General features: G+C 37.4%; 1 protein-coding gene across 1 annotated transcript in view; it reads right to left on the reverse strand.

Annotated features, from left to right (window-relative positions):
* The window catches only part of CNTNAP4 (contactin associated protein family member 4), a 396860-nt gene extending 381002 nt beyond the window's left edge, over positions 1-15858 (reverse strand). The window contains exon 1 of the mRNA XM_064176535.1: positions 15741-15858. Coding sequence (XP_064032605.1) covers positions 15741-15825 — 85 coding nt within the window. The 5' untranslated portion in view covers positions 15826-15858. The remainder of the gene's footprint in view (positions 1-15740) is intronic.
* Positions 15859-17347: the final 1489 nt, after the last annotated feature.

Raw genomic sequence — 17347 nt, forward strand, 5'->3', positions numbered from 1 at the left:
TTTAATATATAATCAATAAGATCAGAGATCATAAGTATAATTGAAAAAAAAAATAATAAAAGCATTCTGAAAAGCTATGTAAGTACAAAAGTAATGAAGAGGAAATTCGAATTGTAACTGTCCAGCAGTGGTAAATTTGTGACCAAGAAATGATCTGTCATGGAGGTCAAGAAGGAGCAACAGCAAAATAGGCTAAAGAGATTGGGAGAAAAAATGACAGCGATAGAATGATTCCCTGTTTTCTTGTAGCTGTTCCAGAATACCAGTATGGTACTTTGCAGCCATGTTTCGGCAGTGGGAACTGACTCAAAGGCATGCTAAGGAGCACTGTGCAGTAATTCACAGGAGAGTGGGCAGGAATTTATAAGGTATGTGGTCCACAGGCATCCTTGCAGACTCCTTTCAGAACTAGTTATTGCAGTAGAGTTCTGATGGGCATGTTGTTCATTTATTATTCATAGAATCATAGAATCAACCAGGTTGGAAGAGACCTCCAAGATCATCCAGTCCAACCTATCACCCAGCCCTATCCAGTCAACTAGACCATGGCACTAAGTGCCTCATCCAGTCTCCTCTTGAACACCTCCAGGGATGGTGACTCCACCACCTCCCCAGGCAGCCCATTCCAACATCCAGCCTATACTTCCCCCAGCACAACTTGAGACTGTGTCTCCTTGTTCTGTTGCTGGTTGCCTGGGAGAAGAGACCAACCCCCACCTGGCTACAACCTCCCTTCAGGTAGTTGTAGACAGCAATGAGGTCACCCCTGAGCCTCCTCTTCTCCAACCTAAACAACCCCAGCTCCCTCAGCCTCTCCTTATAGGGTTTCTGTTCCAGGCCCCTCACCAGCTTTGTCGCCCTTCTCTGGACACCTTCCAGAACCTCAACATCTGTCTTGAATTCAGGGGTCCAGAACTGGACACAATACTCAAGGTGTGGCCTGACCAGTTCTGAGTACAGGGGAAGAATAACCTCCCTTGTCCTACTGGCCACACTGATCCTGATGCAGTCCAGGATGTCACTGGCTCTCTTGGCCACCTGGGCACACTGCTGGCTCATCTTCAGCCTACTATCCACTAGTACCAACAGGTCCCTTTCTTCCTGGCTGCTCTCCAGCCACTCAGTCCCCAGCCTGTAGAGCTGCTTGGGGTTGTTGTGGCCAAAGTGCAGAACCCTGCACTTGACCTTGTCAAATTTCATCCCATTGGCCTCTGCCCACCTGTCCAAGCTGTCAAGGTCCCTCTGCAGGGCTCTTCTACCTTCCAATAGATCAACAACTGCTCCTAGCTTGGTGTCATCTGCAAACTTACTGATGCTGGACTCAATCCCCTCATCCAGATCATCAATAAAGATGTTGAACAGGACTGGGCCCAGCACTGATCCTTGGGGAACACCACTAGTGACTGGCTGCCAAGTGGATGTGGCACCATTTACCACCACTCTCTGGGCTCTGCCATCCAGCCAGTTCTTGACCCAGCACAGAGTGAATCTGTCTAAACCATGAGCTGCTAGCTTGGCTAAGGAGCCAGTTGTGGCAGTGTCAAAGGCTTTGCTGAAGTTCAGGTAGACTATGTACACAGCCTGCCCCACATTCACCAGGTGGGTAACCTGATCATAAAAGGAGATCAGGGTGGTGAGGCAGGACCTGCCCTTCCTAAACCCATGCTGGCTGGGCCTGATCCCTTGGCCATCCTGTAGGTGCTTTGTGATGGCACTCAGGATGACCTGTTGCATCACCTTGCCTGGCACTGAGGTCAAGCTGACAGGTCTGTAGTTTTCTGGCTCCTCCTTTTGACCCTTCTTGTGGATGGGTATCACATTGGCCAGCTTCCAGTCTTCAGGACCCTCTCCAGTGAGCCAGGACTGTTGATGAATGATGAAGAGTGGATTGGCCAGCTTATCTGCCAGCTCTCTCAGCACCCTAGGATGGATCCCATCCGGTCCTATGGACTTGTGAGAATCCAAGTGTCTCAGCAGGTCCCTTATTTCTTCCTCATGGATTAGAGGGGGACTACTCACTCCATTTGCCACTTCAGGAGTCCAGTTGTCCTGGAGACAACCTGTCCCACTACTGAAGATTGAGGCAAAGAAGGTGTTAAGCACTTCTGCCTTTTTCTCATCTGTCGCAGATGGGAAAGTTTCTTTGGGGGAGTTTGGGAATGATATGCGAGGCCGATTTTATAAAGGTTTAAACGATTTATTGCTATAACCACTAGGAATCCCCTTCCCCAAACTTATTTGTAATTATCCCACATAGATTCTTGGTTTGTAGTTGTGAATTAAAATACAGAATGGCTAAAATGAAGAGTCTATGATTTTAAGAGAGTTCATTGAAGTCTTGAGAGATTATTAAGTCTCTAAATTAAGTTTATCAGTTACTCACTGTCCAAATGCAGTTCAGAGAAGTCTCAAAGTATTATGAATTTTAAGGTGCGTTGTCCAAGTCTCCGCAGGTCTGGTCGTGCAGTGCGTTGGCTCCCAAAGGCTGATAAGGATCAGGACCCTGCCTGGAACGGTGCCATCTAGAGCTGGTTGTTTGCGATGCGAATGCCGCATGTGTGTGCGTGTGTAATCAGCGATCAGGGTAAAGAGTAAAAGAAGGGTGCAAGTAGAGCAGGGTAAAGAGTGGGAGGCAAGAGAGAGGCACAGTTAAGGCAAATGCGGCATTTTTTATAGTGTTTTAGAAGAGGTGTGTTCAGCCAACTCACGCAGACTTGCGTTAGCTTTACAGATTGGTACCAAGTTATAATCAACCTATACAATTGGATAATTCTTACCAAAAACAACTTATGGGACCACCCAGGGGTCAGCCCCCAGCAGATGTTTGGCGGGTGGTCACCATGTCTGAAAACTCCAAGGCCTTTATTTCAAAACATAGCCATGTTTATGTCTTTGCTCCTCTGAGGGAGAGATTCTCCCAGGGACTGTACGTCTGCTGGTACAGCAGCTGTGTCAGTGCAAGCAGATAGAAATATTGTTTTGACTTTTTCGATAGAAGGTACCCATGTGAGCCACGACTCTGTGTACAAATGGGGATTCTGCAAGAGGGCTCTGCTCCCTTCCATGACATCATCCTTTGTCACTTTTTTAATATTTAAGTACAAATGTCTTTAATTCACCTCAAGAGGTAAAATACAGTAGTTTAACCAGTAGAAGAACATTTGTTATTTTAAAGAATGTTTGTTTCTCTTGATAGTCTCGCATTTAGCTTTTGAAGATAAAATCCTTGTTTAGTCTGAAGGAATAACACAATTTCCTTCTTCACAAGTGTTGTGGAGGGCCCATAGGCCTGAAAATAAGCTTATTCATGCTTTGTCTTGCCTGGACATGTTTTTCTACCTGCACCAGAGGTAAACACATAAAGGGCACAACAGACCTGGTGCCATAAAGTCTGGCCTGCCCAGGGCCCCAGGTTGTGTAAAGTGGTTGTATAAGCCCACATGCCCAGCTCGTGTCTGCCTAGTGTAAGGCCCATGTGATTCCCACATTTGGAAGGTCCAGGCCTGTGGCTTTTCCCTATTATGGTATGGCTGGCTAACTGCCAAGCTGATTGGTCATTTTGGTGGCCAATGGGCCATTAATTTCAGCCCACATTTGATAAATAGAGATACACAGGTAAACAATGTGTTCACTCGCTCTCATTATTATGCTTAAGCCTGCCTGTATGTACGGAGCTCAGTCTCCTGTGCAGCTGTGCACCCTATTGCACTCCCGCTGCCTTATCATTGCCTGGTAAGCTCTACTGCTGCCGAGTTACCAGAAAGCAGACTCTGAACTGTCTGCACGTGATCAGCCTATGTTGCCTGCATGAGACCGTGCTGAGACTGCACAGCATTATATTCCTTCTGCACCTGAAGGTCCTGCCTAATAATCCAGGACAGAGCATCCAGAAGAAGCCAGGAGAACAAGGTCAGAGACTGTCCTTTCCCCAGGACAGGAAGATTCTCCTTTCCCCTGAAGGCGGGAGAATTCCAGCCTTGATGTCCATGGGCAGACTTCCCTGAAGGTTGGACACTTGTAATAGGCTGTGACATAGCCCCAGAGGGTGATTGATAATTAATAAGAATTTGTGAGTAAATGCTTTAATGCTTCTGTAATTTCTATTGCCTCCTGCTATTGCATAAAGATCTTCAGTTCACCTATGGGGCAAGCAGCATATTGACCCCAAGTGGTATTTGCCACAGAGATATTTCTCTCTCTGTTTATAGCTTGAATGTCTGCTAGTTATTAATAAGTTACCATTTGATATTACTCCTAGAATGTCTTTCACAACCATGTTAAAATTCAGTGGTTGGGGGTGGCAAGAGTTCAGAATATTGAAATTAATAAATTATATATTTTTATAAAATATCATCTCACACCAATTAATTTCTCCCCTCTGCCACAATTAGCATAGGTGACAGAATACCCCTCCGCAACAATAAGTCCACTTACTGACAGTATCCTATGATCTGGCATGTGATTTCTCAGTGATGACAAAGGTTTTTTTTAATTTATTAGAAAGAAATTAAGTAGATCATGCTATTGTCCTTCAAATACATTTAGATAGGTATTAAAGGGTACTATGAAACAGGCCACTGCTTGTATTCCAAGGGGGTAATGAACCGAGTGCTTGCCATCCATTACCATTTAACTGGTCACAGAATCATAAAAGCATAGAACTACTTCAGTTGGAAAAGATCTTTAAAATCATTGAGTCCAACTATTACCTAATTTTATCAAGTCTGGTGCTAAATAGTATTCAATGAAAGATTACATTTTAAGAAATATTCAGTGTTTTATAATGTTCTATTTTGGAAAACAAACAAAAAACCAAATGACAAGAAAAAAATTTCACTAAATAGTACCTGATTTTCTGACTGAAACTGTCCATCACTGTAAAAGTGGGTTTACCGTGGTTTTAGATGTAAGATTACAAAGTCAGAAGAAATCCTTCCTCATGCCTGCTTTCTTCTTCTTTTTTTTTCTCTACTGGCAAGTGGCAAGGTAGGAAGATAAATATCATAGGATCCTTTAAAAATCATCATGAGCCTGAGCCTTTTATGTTTAAGATTATTTTGTGTTATATTTATCTAATTCGAATGACTGAGTAAAAAGAGACATAGCCAACCTGAAATGTTGTTTTCCAAATGTATTTCTACGTTGATTAAAGCCACAGAAACTAATATAAGTAATTACATGCATATGGAATCAGTAAATCCCCTCAAACTACCACACAAGTTCACTATAACCATAATCCCAGCCCTTACTCAATGTTTAAAATTCGGGAAAAACTGAGAGGTACTAAACATTTGTGCAAGCTAGCAAATAGATGCGAACAATTTGCAACAGGCCCAAAACCCAGCAACACTTCATTGGAGACAGCACAGAAATGTGCATATTGGTATTTACACATCAATCATCTTTTTCTTCAGTCACTGACTCTTGAATTTTTTTTCTTGTCCAAAGTGAATGACTCAAGACACAGTAAACAGCTATGTAGCATAGGAATAACTTAAAAGATAATCACAATTCACAGAAGTCAAAACAAGTTTGCAGCTGAGTACAAATGAGTGGGTTTGAGTCCTCAGGGACGAAAGAGAAAAAAAGAGAAATTATCACACCCTAGAGCACATGAACAATAGGTGAAGAGTAGTATTTTAAGAGTGACTACAGGATAGCTGGACAGGGAATATTTTACAAAAACATAACATGACAGGACAAGGGATAAGTGTTTTCAACTGGAAGAAGATTGATTTAGATTAAACATTTGGAAAAAAAAAAAAAAACATGCTGTAAGATTGGTACGGCACTGGAACAGGTTGCCTAAAGAAGCTGTGGAAGTTCCAATCCTGGACATATTCAAACCCAAGCTCGATGAAGACTTGAGCAACTTGGTCTAGTAGGATGCATCCATGCCCTTGGTAGGGAATTTTAAATTAAAAAATCTTTAGGGTCCTTTCCAATCCAAACCATTCCATCATTCTACCATAAAAAGTGATCTTCTGTAATACAAACATACATTTCCTAATATATGTTAGACTTCTTCAGGCAGTGCTATAACTACCTTCAGCCTGTCACCTCTTTCTATGACATCTGTGAATTTTACACTTATTTATTGCTATATGCACTGTAAGTTTCACCCAGATGAAAAGAAAAAGTGCATTGGTAGTCTCTTAAAGTAGCTACGGGGCTATCAAATACAAACAAAGTTTTGGTAGCTAATTCATTTATCACTGAATTTCTTCTGTATTTCATGTTATTAAGTTACTTCCTTTTTTAAGGAAGTCCTCTTGTGCCAAGCTCATCACTGTCAGACAGATCTTTTGAAAGTATTTTAGGAAATAGGACCATGGATCTGTTTCTTTTGGTTTATAGAGGAAAAAAAAAAAATCAGTCCTGTACATTTACATACAAAAGAAAATTGGCTAAAACCACTGATTAGTGTTTGCAAATAAGTTTTATATGATTTAATCTTTCCCCAAGACATTCTAGCTTGCTTCAAACTAGCACACATTTATTCTCAGTCTTAATCACTGGAGGATATGTATACTCTGTAGAAAAAAATCACAGTCTAAGATTCACTTTGCTTGAGGACAGACATGTACTCACTGCAGGGTACAGTGGAGCTTCTGATTGTACTGGCATGATGAAACTGAAAAACAGCCCTACAAATTCCACATTCAGATAAATCTGAGAGTTACTGCAACAAACTTTGTCAGTAGGAGGGCAGAGGGACAGAGCTCAGCAACCCCCAGTGTGCTTCACTACCACCAGATACTCCTAAAAGCACTAAGTTTTGAAAAGCACTTAATCCTTGAAAATTAAAATAAAACAACTCAAGATTGTTTAAATGTTACCATTGTCTCAAAAAAAAAACAAACCCAGAGCAGTATTTTTTAACTGCAAACATATAAATTCCCTAACCACAGGAAAGAGCTAAAATTCTAGATGTCTTTTATTCCTCATATTAATTTTTTTCATTAATTGGGACAAATAAGTAATTCTTGTTTGTCACACAGCTCTGTATCTCAGTCCTCAAAACAACGCTTAATGAAAGGACTAGTACATGGAAAGGAAACAAAGAGACTAGTTATACTCAAACTATTCAGCATATCATTTGAATGAATATTCACTCATTATTTCTAAAGCTTTTATTCCATATTTATTTAGGCAAAGTTCCCATTGACTTCCCTAGGAGCTCTAGTTTAACAAGAACATTAATAAGGATAGTGTCATTTTTCACTGATTTGAAACAAACCAAAAAACAAAAGCAAAAACCCCAAACCCCAAAACCTCAGTTGCTAAAGATTGAGAGTTTTTTCTAAAAAAAAAAAAAAAAAAAAAAAAAAGAGAGAGAGAGAGAGAAAAAGTAAGCAAGTCTTGTCGCGATTACAAAATTGTTGCAAATTAGACTGCTGCATCTTGTCACGGAAAGGGAAAATAAGTTAGAGGGCCACAGTTTGCTGGTTCAGAGCATAGAAGAGATTCCTATAGCAGTCTGTAACAATCATTAGATTGTCAATACTAAAAAGACTTTAAAATAACCACAAAGATACTAAAAAAAATCAGCTTGTTTATTACTCTTTTATGAAAAGAAATGCTGTAGTATTCTGCTGATTTTGTTCACAATGCATTCTATTTGTCATTTTGGCCTCTGGAAGGAAAATAGGGCATACAATAAAGAAGGCACGTTTTGACAAGATTAGGGTTAAAACTGAGCTCTAATCATAACTTTTCAAAGTGGTGTAAATATCAGACTTTTAGGTGGGTAAAATGGGTAATTCTAGATTATTTAAGTTAATGAGGTTTTTCACTTCACCAGAACATTGTATATGGTCAGATTTTATGGTACATTTATCCTTTCAGAAATGAAACACACTCTCACTTGCAGGACATTTCCAATTTCTCACTTATTCCCAATATTTTATAGAGGTCTATTAATAGCAGTAGCCTTAACACTTAGACTACTGAAGAGAACCCACTTACCAAAACACAGACAAGGAAGCTTCAACACCAAAGGTGAATGCCTAGGGTATAGTCAATGATTCCTCTACAAAGCAGTCAGTATGGCTTGCTGTATTTCTCTCTAACATTCGTTTAGAGCAGGCAATCTTGGTGGAATTGGCACACACCTCACATAAGCTTTGATTTTGACAAAGCTTACAGCTGACCTACTTATCTAGAATCAGAGTGATAATCAGTAATGAGACAAATGATACTTCTACATTGCAAATCACCTTATACTGTGCCTGCATTTTCCCCTTCAATCTTCTGCATAATTTCTTCTTATATGAACTAATCTTTTCTTTCATATCATTGAAAAGGGACTTAGTTAGCTCACAGGCAAACACAAAAGCTTCAGATTTGTACTTTAAGACAGATAAATCTCAATTTTCCTTTCTCAGCAGAAGATATGAGTTCATCATCATAAAAGACATATTTGCTAATAAATAAAACAATACAAATTCAGGGAAAAAAATTCCCTTCTACAATTTCTATATAGTTATTTCCAATTTGAAATTACTTGCAGTTTCAAATCAGTAGTTTCTAATTAAAACTGCATAAACATCCTATGACCAAAATTCCCAGGGGAAAAAAAAAAAAAAAAACAAACCACAATATTTCCCTCTCCTCAAAACACTCAGATAATTATAGAATATCTCTGTTTCCCATATCCAGCCTAATGAAACTGAAGACAGATACAGCACAATGCTCCAGGTCAAATAAGCAAGTGATGCAGGCTCCCCATGTGCGAGTCAGCCTTTCTACAGCAACACTTGTGCATATTATCCTCTGAAGGTCTTACTCTGACTGCCTTGTTCAAAATATCTGCTCTAGACCTTCTCAAACAATAACTTACTCTGTTCACACTCCTAGTGAGGTAATTATTTTATAGCATGTTTTGTAACCTGTTTAACTGCACAGTCAAGGAGACTTGATTTCTTTTGCTGTTTAAAATTTTCACAGTCAGTCTGAACAGGTCAGTGAGATACAGCTATGTTTTACTGATGGCAAATACAAAATGTAATCAGGAAAAAAATCTTTATAAAATAACTTCTAGGAACAATTTAGGTTTTGAGAAACACTTTGTCTTTAAAAGTAGATGAACAATTGTCTGGAAAACAGTGAGATCTTCAGCTATCAGCTGAATAAAGAACTGCAGGAATATTTTAGAATATCCCAACATACTGTTTCTAAAAAAAGTTATTATAGAAACAAACATGAACTCAAACAAGCAAGGAACAGAAAATAGCTTATTCTTTTACACAACAAAATAATGAGATCCATTTAATAAAAAAAGTAGTTAGACCCACTAAGCAGATGGAGAGGTTTCCTAACCATATTTTCCTTCTATCCTTAGAGATTCTTAGAGGTTTAAAACCCTAGACATAGTTTCTATTGAGTAAGTATAGTATTTAAATAGTAATTCTGTAGTTACTAATTTTAATCTACTTAAAATATCAGAATCTTCCAGGATTTCAATCATTATTCAAATTATTGCACTGAAAACACACATTAAGTAGAATATACACTATCATTTTTACCTCCCAGTCCACACTATATTTTGCTTACTGAAAACTAACACAGCAATGTGTAATAAACACTAAAAACTGTCTTCTGAAAGCAAAATAATTGGACACCAACCCTTCTCTGCATATTACAGATATAATTCAAAGTTACTCTTATGGACTTCAGCTGATGGAAGGAGCTCCTTTTGACAAACAGTAGTCTGTTGTGGTGTATTTGCACACATATGTACGACCCACACAACATGTAAGCAAGCATGGTTTAAATATGCAAGAGCAAAACACTACAGATTTGAAATTTCAGTTAATTGCATTTGGTCAAACACTAGTGTTAAGAGCTGCTTGTTTTTACGAACGAGTAAAGCAAAATTATAGTCATAATGACAATGAACCGTATCTTCTATATATATTCTACGTTATTTTCAAGTTTAGAGAGACTGCTTTTGTTATGATGTCATTTACACAATATATGCTAGTATACGAGACACACATATCTCTTAGTTCTGATCTAGAAGTCAGGCACAGGCTTTGGCTGCTGAAGTCACAAACTGTAAATTATAAAAGGTATTTAATATCCAAGGACTAACAGATTAGATTAGCGAGACATTTAACTTTACTCTTATTTAAGAGTGAAAAAAAATCCAAGTGATTATACTGAAAGTTGTAAAATCAGTGCTACCACTATTGGCTTGGTTTACCTTTCACAAAACATGTGAAAACTGGGATACAGGAGGAAATTTTACCTTTTCACTTCAGAAGCATCTTAAATAAAGTTAATACGTTCTGGAGTCACCAAGAGACATGACTAAGTTTAGTAATTGTTATTTCCTTCTCTTGCCTAGTGTGTTTTCAGGAGATGAATGCTTTGAATTGGTGATGCATCTCACTGCCCCCACCCATCTCTAGTGTCACTTTGCAACTAAGTGTACCTAACAAGGAATTAATATATAAAAGTACAGATAAGCAGTTCTAACTTCCCCAGGTAAAAGGCCCTAATCCTGTGTAAAACTGTACACTGAACTGTCAAACTGCAGTAACAAGAAAGCAGAGAGTATTTTAGGGGGAAAGAAAACAAAACTTAGAAATATATACTGCTTCTTGAGTGATCAAGTGTTCTTTCACTGGCTTGTTTGGAATGGGGTGGCAGGAGAGGTGAGAAGGAATGAAGGAGAGAGATGATTTTTTTTTTCCAGCTAAACTTGTAAGGGGCTATGAAATTATAATTGTTGACGTTCTTACAGAAGATGGCGCACAGGCAGAATTCTGTCAAATATATGAGATATATTAATCTATGACAAATTGTTTGCCGTTTTCTACTGCAGCATACAAGGGTTCAGGAAAAAATACTAATCCTGAGCACTGTATTTCATATACAATGACAGAAGTGTATGTAATTTTGTAAGACATAGTTAACTGGATACAAAACCTTATGGGTAGAGACAAAACCTTATGGGTAGAGACACACAGTTATCTCATTATGTAAGACAAAACAAAATAAAACAAAACAAGAAACAAATAAGCAAACAAACCCACAAAACACACACCACACACATTAAAACAACAGCAACAAACAAACCCACCCTAACACTGACAACAAAAAACAAACCACTGGAACGGCTGTGACTGTAGAATTATTGAGATGTGAGGAAATCTGTGATTACTCTGAATTTTCTGACTGGAGCTTAAATAAAGTAGTCTCTAACACATAATGTGTAGACGTTATCAGTAGCACTGACAATGTAAGGTAATTTAGTGAATTTTCTTTTTATGGTTGATTCTATCCCACTTCAACAGAGTCATTATTTGTCTGTCACTATCCACCAATCATGACCAAATTTGCTCTATCCATCCTGCTGAGCCCAGGGACAAATATGTTCATGTTTTGTTTTAATTGTAAAACAATGGAATGTAAATTGTTGATTACACTCAGTGTAATCAAATCAAGGCCTTTTTGTGAATTCTCAACCTTGAAAGTGTGAAAGCAAAAAAAATGATAGATACTTCTATTGGTATTGGTTTAGATTTGATGTTGATATAAGCCTTTGATGCTACTGCACTAGAAACATGCACAGTACCCTAGAGATGTCTATAATGTTTTATTCATGTAAATAATTGCCCAGAGATGGTTTGATCTCTGATGTGGTCTCTAATGCTATCTCAGAGCAGAGATAGATAATAATAAACAGAAGGTAAATATTTTTCAGGTTAAAAGAAAATTGAAGAAGTTTCCAATTTCTCCTCCCCTATGGTTCATATCACCCACAAATTAAGAGTAAAAGATTACATTTTAATGTAGATTGTTTATCATAAAGAATATTTTAGCAAATTTTAAGGAGATTTCATAAAGCTGTCAAATAGTTTGGTACAAAACTGTTTGGTAACAATGAGCAGCTTCAGAATGAAGTGATTTTCTGAATTAAGATACAATATTTCTCTAGGAATTATTCTCTTCCCTGGGGATATTACTTTTAAAATGACTTGTGTCTGTTAATACAATCCTTTATTTCAAATCTTCAGCATCATTAACAGATATTCTCTGTGAGACTTAGAGTCAGTTTTTTGCTATAGCTTCATCAAGAAACCTCTGATATTTAAAAATAACAACAGTAGTAATAATATGAACGACTTCTAAATTTAAAGAAATTACTATCATTGCAACAGAAATATTGATAAACACTTCTGTGAAACTGCAGAGTTTTAATAAATGAAAGTATGCATAAAGAGGTGACAATTTACATGAAAAATTCCTAATTTATTCTATTTACATTCAAAATTAACCTGAAAAAAATTTTAGTCACAGTTGAGTTCATGTATGTAGAGGTTTTATTTATGTTTTGTGCAGCACTTCAGTTTTAGAGTGTTGTTGTTCTTGTGGTATTTTTGTTGTTTGTTTGTTTTTTTTTTGTGTGGGGGAGAGTGTTTTGGTTTGTTAGAGTTTTAAGGTTGGGTGTTTTTTATTGTTGGTTGGTTTGCTTTCCTGTTTTCGGTTTCATTGGGTGTTTTTTTTTTTTTTTTTTTTTTTTTTTTTTTTTTTGTTGTTGTCATCATTGTTGTTTTAGTGGTGGGTTGTTGATGGGGGAGGTGTGTCCCAGGGACAAAAAAAAAAAAAAGTACTATGTCTATTAGAGTACCAAATTCTGACAAGTTCTTAAGGATGGATTTAGTAGTCTGCTGATATACAGCTGTAGAAATATTTCCCAGTACAATTAAAATATTTCCCAGTAAAATTAAGATGTTTCCCAGCTCAGTGGAAAATAAATTACACAGTATTTGCTTTAATCATTCATTTAAATTTCACACTTGGCCTTAAACAGTTAGTTATTCAGAGCTGTGCACTTCAAACTTCTTTCAACTGCTTTGGAACCACAATTCTTTGGGAGGAAGAAAGCACAGAACAGCACGAAGCAGCACTACTACAGAACTTTTAGAAAGATTTGAGTTTTCAGCAGCAATTGTTAGCTCTCTTTATTGGAAATGTCATAATAATTTATCCAAGAGAAAACCTCAAAAAAACCCAAAATAAACAAAGAAACTAACAAAACAACAACCAAATAAAAATGGGAAAAAATGCAGGAATAAACTTTTCTGTCCAGATGACAGAGTCTGTCACCTTCTGATAACTTAAAAACCTAAACAACTTTACTCAGAAAAGGAACACTGTGATTCCTTCAGGGTAGAAATAATTCTGAGCTCATCAGTTTCTGATCCACGAAATTTTCTTTCTACAACTATCTTAGTAACATTAGCATTGACACTTCAAGGTGATGTTTAAAGGTCTTTAGTTGGTCTTTTCTTAATGGCAGCAGATTTGAAAAACAACAAAGCAAAACTAAGTATTCACGACCTGGTGTTAAAAAAGAACTCTAAAATGAAAAGTCATACAAATATAGAGGAAGAATTACAAAAATGTCATATTTTCTTTGATTATTGGCAGCCTACTGGACAATGAAGCCACAAAAAATTTTCAGGAAAACTGAACATTATGTGATTTTGTAAACAAATTTTAATACACTAATGTCAATGCTAAAACCACCTAATAAAAAGGATTTCAATTTCTAGTCAACATCTCAAAAAGTAAGCTTAAGTGAGTAGATATTAGTTGCTGCATGTATCTAATGCAATCAGTAATTATGAAGAACTTTTTCTCCTGTAGTCATTTTATGAAACCTAACATTCCATCTGAATTCATACCTTGATACTTCACAAAGAAACTGCCATTTTTAAAATAAAGTAATTATACCATATAAATTTTTGCTTCTAAAATATGGTACATATAAAAGGATTTTTTTCACCAGATTACACATTGAAAATAATGTGCTTAAGATTAGCCAAGTTACTTTCACATGTTAGAACTTACACATTCGCAATTTATTAATTTCATTTATTATTCCTACAATCAGTTTCTTTGCCAGTAGCATGGGGAAAATTCTTATTTGTTCAGTTCGGATCAATATTTTGAAACAGAAGCTTGGACTTCTTAATACATAAAAGTAATTCACATTTATGAATACTAGTGCATATGTAAAATATCTGTTAATTCAAGTCATTCATTTGATCCTGTAACTAAATTTGGCCTGGTTTTTTATAAGTATTTGAGAAAGCCAATAGTAAATGTATTTCATACCTGATTTGTTTTATCTTTCATAATTTTCTACTAGTAAGAAGCCTGAGCCTTATCCTCAAACCCTGCTTCCTAAATTGTAAGAGTGACCTCTAGTGCTTTACTACTTTGTTGCGTGATGCAAGTCTTTTTTGCAATGCTTTTAATATGCTTCCCTGTAAGCAGCTGATTTAGTTTTGTGCACAGTGCCAAATGCTATTAATGTGCAATTCGATTATCATGGTCTTGTGAAAATGGATGTATTCATAAACTGTACAATGCAGAATGATGAAGAGAATTAAAGTTGTGACTGGATTGCAGTAGGGTGTTTAACAAGAGCAACTTAGTATTCATGTTTAGGGCTACACTATTCACTTGAGTATCAAATGAGGTATCATTACTGAATGACAGCACAAGATCATTTTGATGCTGCACTGTGAATGTCTGGCTCGTGGGAGCATGTTTAGTTTACAAAACATCCATATGCAAAACCCTGGGCTGTAAAGCCACACAGCACTTCAAACTTCTCTGCCATTGTTCAAATGTTTCTAGGGAGCTGGAAGGTTATTCTTGAACATTCCTTCTTGATTTGGCATGCACTTTATTCCCACACAGGCATTGTTCCTGCCTTACCCATTCCTGTGCTGCACAGCCAGTGCTTTAACAGGAATAGGAGAAAATATTCTCAATTCAGGTTATGATCATTTGGTATTTAAGGTACAGCTCAATTACATATGTATGCAAAATTCTTCAGCTTGCTGAAGCTGAATCAAATGGAACAAGATTATCTCAGAACTATTGCTGACAGAAGAAATCCCTGAAAATTTGTTTCTGGATAATTTTTTTTAAATTATTTTTTAAAATTCATTTTAATAGAAAGATAATTCATCTAATCCAACACTGAAAATAGAGATATTCCAGTATATATCAGTTTTGCCTTCTAAAGACCAGATTGTCTTTGAAACTGTAATGACTATCTTTATTTTGCAATGGCACCCTAGTGACTAAAAATTAATGATTTATTAAAATGGACAAAAAAAAAAAAAAAACCAAACATACATACAACTTTCTGATGGAACTGATAGTATGCTCTTATTTATTCATGCATGAATAATACTCCCTAAGCAATCAATGCAGAGATCATAAAGTCTTGCTAACAATTTGTTTCCCTGTGCTGCTCCTGAAGGCACAGTAATATCCATTAGAGTGCCGGCTTAATTCAGAAGGTGCACACGTCAGCTTTCAAAATTATAAATTGATGAAACACATGCTGAAACAGTACACAACAGAAAGCTGGGAGTAATTTCCATGTAACACACCACTCCTTGGGAAATGCTGCATTTACAAGACTGAAATAAAAATTAAAATGAGGCTGGACATTCATCCCTTAGTAAATTGCTTCTTTCAGATACTCTTGCACAGAAAGTCTTATAAACAGTATTCTCTGTGCAGACTCATGACAAAAATCTATAGAAGGATTGTAGAATATTTTAATCTGGCAACTTGGTGTCATGATCACAAATCAATCAACATTTGTTTAAAAAAACAGTAGCCATTCTAAATACAAATAAAATATCTTGGAAGTTTTCAAAACAACCTGGATTTATTTTAAAATAATATGCAATACTTACATTTATTCCCTGTCACTGCTGTGTGCCAGTTGTGGACAGACAGGAGAAAGATCAGCTTCACGACGATTTCAGTGACAGAATCCATGTTCACATTCACTGAGGCACGCAAAAGAGCCGGAGTATTAGGAAACAGCTGCCCTGTACTTCAGTGCTGCTCCTTCCTCTGATTCTCACTGCCGGTCTGTCTCTCTTTGCAGTGCTTCCCAGTGACCAGACACATCCGTCAATGCACTCTGCCTTTCCTCACACACACGCACATATCTCCAAATCTGCTCTTCCCTCTAACAAAAGCAGTCTGTGAGGAGCGGCAGCAACAATCTATCCTTCAGTTGCACAGAATCGCTCAAGGCTGATGTTCCAGTCCCTGCTGCACCGCTCGGCGACTGAAACCTCTGCTCACAGAGCGCGCCCTGCGCGAACACCCCTGGTGGCGGCAGGTAGGAAATGTGGAGCTCTGACGAGAGCCAGACAATAGGACAGAGCAGCCAGCACATGAGCACTGAGACATCGCCGCTTGCTCAGTGCTCGCCCTGACCGGTTCTTTGTCATCACCTTTTTGGTTGTGGGGGTTCTTCTTCTTTTTTTTTTCTTTTTTTTTTTTTAATTTTTTTTTTGTTGTTGTTGGTTTTTTTTTTTTTTTTTTTGGGGGGGGGGGTGTTTGTTTATTTGCTTGTTTGCTTTTTTGCCTTGGGGTTTTGTTAGCTAGTTGGGTTTTTTGTTTGGTTTGTTGGGGTTTTTTTGAGGCTCAGAAAATGAAGGGGGTAGCATTAGCTGTGCGTGCTGACGTTCCTCACTGTTTTTCAGGATGATAGTGTTTTTTACACTTTCAGCTACAAAATCCATGACAAATTTTGCATTTTTGAATGAACATGTTTTGCCTGTAGTAGAGAACCTAAGCACACATAGTAGAAAGGGTAGTTTACATTTTCCCATGTAGGACCAAATGATCAGCTGCTCCTCAGAAATATACACCATGAATGTTTCTAACTGAGTTTATTGCAATTAATACCGACATTAAAGAAATACCTATTTAGCTCCTAAGAATAAAGTTACAATACAAACATATGATTGTACTGAGCTTTCCCAAAAGCGTTATCTCCTGTACACCCACATACTTCACATTTTTCTTCCCATATTTTGCTAAGAGGAAGCTGTTGTTAAACTGCCTTAATGTGTGTAGTTATGATACATTGAGAAAGAGCTTTGTTTGGTAAAGAGCTTCAGAAGAATTTTAGGTTATTATACCTAAGCCATATCCTAAAAGTGGTTTTGTAATATAGGTCCAAGCTGCTATGTACGCTAACTGTAGAAATGTTACTGTTATCAAGTGTGAGGAATAACCTACTTATTACCAAACTCCTGACATTAATGAGTGCAAAGTCTGCACTGAAGGACCTCATCATTGGTTTCATCACTGCTGCTTCTGGAAGGTTTCCACTGTACAGACTGTCTTTGTGTTTGACAGTAACTACTATGACAGCGAATTACCAAAGGCTATTCACTGTCAACTCTGAGAAGTATGAACAGCAGACCTAGCAATTACAAATTCAGCCCAGTGGCCTAAACTTTGTCTTCTTAATTAACGTAACTGTTTAAAGCGTTAGATT

This window comes from Pogoniulus pusillus, chromosome Z (genome assembly GCF_015220805.1).
Source record: "Pogoniulus pusillus isolate bPogPus1 chromosome Z, bPogPus1.pri, whole genome shotgun sequence".
Classification (NCBI taxonomy): Eukaryota; Metazoa; Chordata; class Aves; order Piciformes; family Lybiidae; genus Pogoniulus; species Pogoniulus pusillus.